This window comes from Microtus oregoni, unplaced genomic scaffold (assembly GCF_018167655.1).
Source record: "Microtus oregoni isolate MIOR12 unplaced genomic scaffold, Mior012 000080F_ref0000499, whole genome shotgun sequence".
NCBI lineage: Eukaryota > Metazoa > Chordata > Mammalia > Rodentia > Cricetidae > Microtus > Microtus oregoni.
The window spans coordinates 5,386,583-5,395,100 of record NW_024544538.1 but is presented as its reverse complement, the minus strand read 5'-3'; the positions used below and the strand labels follow the sequence as shown (position 1 = coordinate 5,395,100).

Below are 8,518 nucleotides of genomic sequence, written 5' to 3'. Positions count from 1 at the left end.
GGCATACTATAAACACCTAGTATAAAATGTAACCTACGAGGACACCACCATTCCCAGGTGGATGTTTATAAATTAAAACAACTCTCACAGTGTGCCGACGACTGCTTTACTACTCTCTTCTACTCCTTGATTTTTCCTTGGTTAAGGCCTACAAGAGAAGGAGTCTTTGCACTTCATCAGGCCGTGTATACCTTCAAAATCTTTTAGCCCTAGCTAGCTAGGATTCTGCACTGTCTTAGCCTGTCCCTGGGATCCCTGGTTGTGGCAACACATACTTAGCTGGTTAGTAAGGACCCATCAGACCCCAGCCATGCCTCCTTCCTGCCATGTACTGGGGAAGTTCTGGGTCACTCTAATATCAGTTCCCCCACCCCTGCCCCCATCACACATTGCTGAGGGTAACGGCTTCAATGGCTTTGAGCAGTCTAAAAAGACGCGGGAAGCCTTTAACATGCAAGAACAGGAGAATTCACCCACGGAAGCACAAAACACACCTCCTGTCATGCATGGAGTGGGGGCAGTGTTGGTTTGGCCCAGGAATCCACTGTGGCAGTCAATCAATACCATCTTATTCTCCTACCATGCTCAGCAAACCCCAGGCATTCCTGAGCAGACTATCAGGACTGTTAGGAACCAGGCTCAGTGGAGCTTGAGGAGCCTGACTATTACACCTTCAAATGAACAGTAAGCAAGCACAGAGTGGTTAACAGGGGCAGCTTTTCATTTCTTATGTCCTTCTTTCCATAGCAGATTAAGTAATGTATTCGAACCCAGCAGGTGTCTTTTTTCTAGAGCCTGCCATGGGTTAACCCTGTGTTAATCTCATGGTCAAAGCACATGTGCCAACAGCAAGCCTTACAGACGTACGTTTCCTTGTATGTAAAAAGACACACCACATGCCAGTGTGCTGCGGGCCCACGAGTCAGGGAAAGGGTCCAGGCTTTGGAGTCAGCCACCCTAGAGCCGAGGTTCTCAACCTTCCTGAAGCTGTGAAGTGCAGTCCCTCATGCTGAGGTGACCCCAACCCTAAAACTATTTCCATTGCGACTTCATAACTGTAAATTTCGCTACTGTTAGGAACTATAATGTAAATACCTGTGTTTTCCAGTGGCCTAGAAAGGCTCATTCGACTCCCAAGTTTCCCAACTTGCAAGCCTCACAGTTCCAGGTGAGTTTCTATGATGTTCCTTCTGTTTTGTCATTAAAGAAATGAGATCATAGGCTTGATTATTTTATAAAATTGGTATGAGATTGGCACTGAGTGGGTGTAGTTAAAGGACTTGAAATTGCTTTGCCATGGCAAACAACTCTTAAAATTTCCAGTGGTCATGGTGATTCAATTTTTACTGCAATTATGTAAAGGTCAAGAAGAGAAAAAAAAGCAAAAGGAACAGAGAAGAGAGCACCCAGAAAGCCAGAGGGGAGGGAGCCATGAAAGAAGGGTGCCATGGAAACCAAGGGAAAAGATTCCGGGAAGGAGCGAGACCATATAAAAGGCCACTTAGAGGCCCGGTGCTTCTGACAAGAAAAAAAACGATTTTCAGCCTGTACTGACTGGTAAGGGTAGAGGCAGAAGAGAAAGAAGAAGCCCATAGCTTGAAAGGAAGGGAATTATAGTTCAAACGCCCTCCCTAGTCACCTTTGTTTAGTGATCTCGGTGGTCTTATTTGAGTATTCGATTATCCAAGCCAAGAAAAGTGGATTTTTCTTACATAAAGGAAAGGATGGTGTATCATAAAATGAAAAGAGAAAGACAGAGAGAGAGGAAGGAAGGAGGGAGGAAGGAAGGAAGAAGGAAGGAGTTTCAGGTTAGCAAAATGAAAAAATTAAGCAATGTGCACAACAGAGCCTGGGGAGTGCATGAGAAAGGACAAAGAATCGCAGAACAGATTTCTTTTTTTCAGTTTTTCAAGGCAGGGTTTCTCTTTGTAGCTTTGGTGCCTGTCCTGGGCTGTGCTCTGTAGACCAGGCTGGCCTCGAACTCACAGAGACCTGCCTGCTCCTGCGTTTGCCATCACCACTCAGCCCAGAGTGGATTTTTTTTTAAAGCACTGCTCTAGCTGCAGTGAGGAGGGTCATGAACATCCAGGGCTTGTTTCTTTTCCTTTTCTGTGTTTTTACCCTTCCTGGGGCCCAAAAACAATGCTAGCAGCATAAGCTATGCCTTTGGACCAATCATTCAACAAGTATTTCAAGAGCGGAGTTGAACAAAGTTGATCTGCAACATAGAACTATTTGGGTAACTGTGCTAGACATTGGGGACAGGTAGGTATTCAGCAAGGGACTATGTCATGCTTAGTCTCCATTGTCAACCTGACTGGATTTAGAATCACCATGGAAACACACATCTAGTTATGCCTCTGATTGGGTTTCCAGAAAAGTTCAGCTGCAGAGGGAAGACCCATCCTGCTGGTGGGCAGCACCATCCATCCCATGGGCTAAAGTCCCAAATTAAAAAAATCAGAGGAGCAACAGTCATCACCTCTCTCTCTCTCTCTCTGCTTCCTGACTGCAGGTGCAGCGGACCGAGTGCCTGGGGCTCCTGCTGCCATGCCTTCTCCACTGCGGTGGACTGCACTGCCACACTGTGAGCCAAGACAAAGTATTCCGCAAGTTCCTTTGATCGAGTGTCTTGGCACATCATTGAGGGAAGTAATACCAGAGGGGTAGGTGAAAAATGAGTTCAAACTTATGCAAACTGGAGGCCATTGGAAGCTCCAGTGGCTTAAGGGGCAACTTCCTCCTAGGAGCACAGGAAGTCACCTCTCTGGCTCTGAAGAGTATAGTGGCTTCCAGGAATTCATGTGTGCTTTGGAGGGAGGCAAAGGCTGGCCCTCTTGGATCTTTGTTCAAAACTGACTTCTAAACCAAAGGATCAGAAGCAGTAGCGAGCCAGAGTGTCTGAGGCTCAAGGATTTTGTTTGTTTGTTTGTTTGTTTGTTTTTTGAAATGAATGCTGGGGAACATGGCTGCAGGCTACAGGACAGTAGTGATTGTAAGGACAGATCGTGGGGTCATGAAATGGAGCAAGGGTGAGAAACTAGGAGGTGGTGAGGTGGCCATTCTAGAAAAAGTCAGATTCTGAACAAAACCTCTTGTAGGCAGCTCTTGATGCCTGTTGCATCCTCCAGGTCTCAGCCCAGGACCTCTTGCCACTTCTAAGTGGACCATCAAATGCTAGCAAAATGGCATGCCTGATTCCTGCCTCAAAGACAAATCTGGGCCAATCTTGGTTCAGCGAGGACCAGATTTTTAAATGAACCCCCATGTCTGCTATTCCTACCAAGATTTCTGTCCCTACCAATCTCCATGTGAGTCTTCCTAACCCTCCTTTCCTGTCCCCTGGCTCATAAAGCACTGTGCATACTCTTATTCTCTCAGTTCTGTGGGACCCGTATTTCCTACATGAGAAACTCTCAGGGACTCAAATGCATGAATCCATTTCACTCTCTCCATATTGCCTTGCCCTGACAAGGAGATTGCTGACCTTTGACCTTTGCCTCTGTATGAATGAACTGGATTGAAAGTGATCTTACGTTGAATTGGGGTTTGGGGTTCTTGAGCTCCTATGTCCTATAGTTCACAGGATAAGGATTGGGCCACTGACAAAGGCAGACCCTGCTGATGCTAAGCTAAGATCAAATGCTCTCTTTCCCCCCTCCCCCCCCCCCCCCCCCCCCCCCCCCCGTAATCAGGGAGGAAGCAGGGGGTAGTACCAGCCCGCAGAAGAGAGCAGGATGCCAGCAATAGAAATTCAAAGATGCCACCCACAGGGAGAAATGCCCTTCCGGACCTGAGCAGGATCTGAATCACTGCAACTCCCACATTAACATCCTCCCTCAGCACTGGACTTCTCCTCCTGCATCCATCTCTGGAGTATTCGAGAAGAAAGCAGTGGAGACTTGTCAGTCAGTATAGGCCGTCCTTTGGCTCCACAGGCCAGGGAACTTGGTCAGCTGTGGCAAAGGGATCCTTTGCTTTAGAAGATTTATTTAGCCTATTTCTTTTTCTTTCTTTGTGTGAGTGCACACACACACACACACACACACACACACACACACACACACACACGCGCGCGCGCGCGCTGGTATTGAGCCTAGAGCTGTATGCTTGTTAAACAAGTGCTCTGCATTTATTTGATGGTTTGTTTGTTTATCTTTGTGTGTCTATGTATGTGTCTGTGTGTGGTGGGAATTAAACCTAGAGCTTTATGCATGCTAAACAGTGTTCTGTATTTCTTTTTCTTTCTTCGTGTGCGTGCGTGCGTGTGTTCGTGTGTGTGTGTGTGGTGGGTATTGAGCCTGGAGCTTTATGCTTGCTAAACAGTCCAGTCCTCTGTATTTAGTTTTCTTTCTTCGTGTATGTGTGTGTGCACGTGTGTGTGTGTGTGTGTGTGTGTGTGTGTGTGTGTGTTGGGGATTAAGCCTGTATCTTTATGATGTCTCACCAAGTGCTCTGTCATTGAGTTACAGCCCCAATTCTTTTCTTTTAATTTTAAGACAGCTCTAAGTGACTTTACCAGTCTGACTTTGAGCTCACTCTATTGCTCAAGGAGACCTTGAACTCAGGATCGGCCTGCCTCCGGCTCCCAGATAGCTGCCACTACAGAGCTAGGCCACCAGGCCTGGCTTTTTTTCTCATCTGCAAGTTAAAAGCTTATTAAAAGCAGAACACTTCAGACTATAATTCTGCCCCTATATACCTTCTCACTATATTTCCCTCTTTTCCTTGACTTCCTAAAATAATTCCGCAGAGACATTAAAGTAGATGCTGACACATTGTATATATTTATTGACACAGAAGGCCACAACATACATTTTGGTGAAAAAATACAGCATATAGAACAACACTTCTATTCGATCACTTTTGTCTATACACATTCCTATCTAGGAACATAGGTACAGAGAAGTATTTAGCAGGATAGTCACCAAAGGGCTGATAATTGGTACACAGGGTAGAGAGTTCTGGATAATTTTTACTTTGTTAAATAGCTTTTTTTCTTACTTGAAGATTGAACAGAGAACAATAGCACTTTCACAAAGAGAATAAGTTCACCAAGGGGATGGGTGCACACAGAAAGTAGATTCAGGCAGTGGGGAAAGGGAACAGGGCCACAGATGGATCAGGCCATTTCTCTCTACTGTCCTGGTGTTGAAGACCCTTTCTCTACCCGCAAAAGATCAGACCATTTCTCTCTACTGTCCTGGTGTTGAAGACCCTTTCTCTACCCGCAAAAGAAAGCCACTTTGTGGATTTCTTCATGCATTTACAAGTCTGTCCCCCCAACTTCTCCGTCATTGAACTCTGAATACAGGTAAGGGTTAATTCGAGGCTGGAGGAGAGCATCTTACTGTGGCTCACAGAAGAAAAAGGGTCCAAAAATAGCCTCTCTTGCCCTCGGTTCCTCAGGTTGGGGCACGTCCTGCACGGCGACAAACTCATAAGACGGGGGGGGCCCTTGCGGCCTCACAGGCTTCTTCAGAGTGGCCCTCCTCGCCACAAACGGGGCAGTGAACTGCGTGTCTCCGCTTCCTGGTTCTACGCACCTCCCCCAAACTATTGTTCGGACGCCCAGAACCACTGCTGGTGGAAGGAGACTGAATCTCAGAAATGGGGGGGGACTCAATGACCACCACTTGGTCCTCGGGAACAGCCCTGCCTGCAACGGGGGCGGCACTTGCGTATGGCAGTGGTGGGTCCTCAGGCTCCACCAAGATCACATCGTCATCTGAATCATCCGGAGAGTCATCTATCTCTATCACATCGCCGTCAGTATTGTTGATCATTATTGGTGGGGGGGGCTGAAATGTCACTGGACTGGGTGCCCTCTCCAACACTGGCTCAGCTCTTCTGGGCCGCTTCTGTTTAATATAAGTGTCCTCCCAATCCTCCTCCTCCCTTATCATCCTGATCACCTCCAGGAAATCGGGAAGGCTCTCTGGATCATTTGCATACATCCTGAGAAGCCCCTTAAGCCTGTGTCGAAGGTCTCTACTGAGATCAGCCCCTACCAGGAGCTGGTGCAGGCGTGCCTTGTTTGCCTCCTCCTCAGCAAAGACCCCTGCCTGGATAGCATTCTGCAACTGCGACTCCAAACGGATCATATACAGGGATGTTTTCTCTTCACCTGATTGAACCATATTAAAAAATTTACCATGGGCTATCACACTGCTCTCAGACTCTCCAAAGACCAGTTTCATTACCCGCAAAAATTCTGCCACATTCAGGCCGGGATTGGAAGCATGGAGCAAACGCATGACCTCCCGGGCAGGGCCCCTAAGGGTTTTCATTAGGCGCCTGACCTTTTCCTGCTCAGACATATGCCAATCAGGCAGGACCCCAGTGACTTGGCTCAGCCAGTTTTCAAAGGTTTCTTCCCCCTGAGTTAGCTCTACCCTCCCAGAGAACATCCTCATGTTTCTCTCTGCCATGCTGGCCATTAGCGGACCGAGACTCCTGCCCAGGGACCTCATCATGGTATGAGCCCAAGGGGGCAGGGGTGGGTTCTGCCCCCGGCTGTTAGCCAAACGTGAAAGGAGGCTAGTCATGGCTGACAACGGCTTTAGGATATCTTAATATGTGATGCACAGGAAGTTTTAGAAAAATCGCTTTTTCTTCAGTCACGCGGCAGTCTCGAATCTCAGTAGGAGCTGCAAGAAATAAAGCGAGAGGGGGATTAATAAAGGAACAGGCTAGAGTTGTAATTATCGCACCTCAATAGCCCATATATCTCTCCACTGTCCTTAAAATACTGGGGAGGAGACCAATTGGAGCCCCCTGGAGCTAGCTGATCTTTCTGTACTAACGGAGTGCTTTTTACAGTCACGACATCCATACCCTCCTGCCAGTCCTGGGAGAGGGAGGGCAACTGTTGCTTCGACTGTAGATTTAACACTGTGTGGAACTGAGGTCGGGCTCTCAAAATAAAGCAAATTCACAGGGGTTAAAAGGAGATCTCATGATCTCTGATCTTAACCACACTGCCCCCCTCAAAGCTCCCAGACCATTACCCCCACCCTCCACCCCGTGATTTCTCAGATGCTTACATACTAGCTAGGACGCTGGAGTGAGCCTGTATTTCCAGCCTCTGCAACCTGTGTCCTTCCAGGAGAAAGCTGGCCTCCAGGGTAGGGTAGATCTCGGTCCACAGGGCCTCACAGATCCTGGAGCTCAGGACTTCAAGACTGCGCCACATCAGAGAAGGGAAGTGTCAGAAACGGACTCCATCGTCATCGTCATCTTGATGCACCCTCCCCCTCCCTCTTCTCCCGCCCCCTTCTGCTGTCACCAGGCAGAAAATTCCCTCTCGAACCTTCTAAATACAATCTAAAACGATAACCCCCCCCAGACACGCATTGCACCCCAAGACACCATTAGCCTACCCAGCTCTAACAATCAGCTGCACCGAATTCAAGTTCAGATTTCCGCTTTGATGAGCTGCTACTGAGAAAGGGAACATGAATTGGACACACCCACCCCCACAGTGCCCAGGGAAATTAGAGGAGATGCATAGGGGGTTCGAGGCAAACATAATTCCTTCTCCCTCATCTTCCAGGTGGCCTCTTCCCTCAACCCCTTCCCCAGCCAGGCAAATCCTACCAAGTGTCATCTTCCAGGTGTCTTCCAAAGCACTCAGGCCATGCAAATGCTCCTTCCTCCGCTTCGCAATTGCTGATTCTCCAAGGCAGGAGCCACCTAGGACCCGCGGGCTTCCCCTCCCCCCTTTCTCCCAACCCCCTACCAAGGACTCGCGTCCCTCCCCCCCACCCCGTTTTTGTTTTTTTTTTGTTTTTTGTTTTACCTGCGATCTGCCTCTGGCCAGCAGCTGTTGCAACGCCTTCAGCTACGGAATCCGCCTTTCAGTCGGGTTACCCTGCAGGAGAAAAAGGGCTGGTGCTTCCAGAGCTAAGCGACCCGAAGCTACCAGAAAGAGCTGCTTCACCCAGCCACCTACCCAGAGGTAACCGAATTCAAGCTGCGCAGTTCCCAGGTCCACTGCAGCGCTTTTATCAGCTGCCTACCAACACACAAAAGAGTGTGACGAGCGGGCCAAGAGAGCCAATCAGTGGAATGTGGGGGCGGTCCCTAGCCCAAGGGTCGGGCTGGGGGGGAGGCTAGAGGGGGGGTAGCGGGGGAGAAGAAGGAGGAAAAGACGCAACAGGCCTCTGCAGCCAGCGCTGCCGGGCTAGTTTAGAGAGCCAATTTGCATTGTACCCAGAGTTTTTGACTCCCTCCACCCTTGCCTTCTGCCTCTTCCTTTCTCCCTTGGCTCAGTATTGTGTCTTGAGATGTGTATGTACGACAAGGTAGAACCCAAATCAGGTAAAAACATTAAAAGAGGGTTGGTATGAGGCTCCTTAGCTGGCTGCCTCAGAATTGCTTGGTAGGGTGACGTACATCTGCAGTCCAGCTCTCTACGGAGGGAGGGGCAAGTGAGTCAGAAATTCGAGGCCAGTCTGAGCTACATAAGACCCTGTTGAAAGCTGTTTTGAAGCTACCTGTGGTGGTTAATGCTTGC

General features: G+C 48.6%; 1 protein-coding gene across 6 annotated transcripts; it reads right to left on the bottom strand.

Moving 5' to 3' along the window:
- Positions 1 to 4,770: 4,770 nt before the first annotated feature.
- On the bottom strand, positions 4,771 to 8,023 carry Zcchc12 (zinc finger CCHC-type containing 12). 6 transcript variants are annotated; one of them, XM_041642842.1, is made up of 5 exons: positions 7,955 to 8,023; positions 7,802 to 7,873; positions 7,383 to 7,443; positions 7,047 to 7,184; positions 4,771 to 6,650 (listed from the first exon to the last, which is right to left on the bottom strand). In XM_041642842.1, exon 5 carries the CDS (start codon positions 6,546 to 6,548, stop codon positions 5,439 to 5,441), a length of 1,110 nt encoding a protein of 369 aa, XP_041498776.1. In that variant the 5' UTR covers positions 6,549 to 6,650; positions 7,047 to 7,184; positions 7,383 to 7,443; positions 7,802 to 7,873; positions 7,955 to 8,023; the 3' UTR covers positions 4,771 to 5,438. The 6 variants fall into 6 exon arrangements, with proteins under 6 accessions (XP_041498776.1, XP_041498780.1, XP_041498777.1 ...); XM_041642846.1 differs by having other exon boundaries at positions 7,051 to 7,184; XM_041642843.1 differs by having other exon boundaries at positions 7,383 to 7,440.
- Positions 8,024 to 8,518: the final 495 nt, after the last annotated feature.

Bases quoted from the DNA above. Each gene is read 5' to 3' on its own strand.
- Zcchc12 (XM_041642842.1), bottom strand. From the start codon at position 6,548: ATGACTAGCCTCCTTTCACGTTTGGCTAACAGCCGGGGGCAGAACCCA.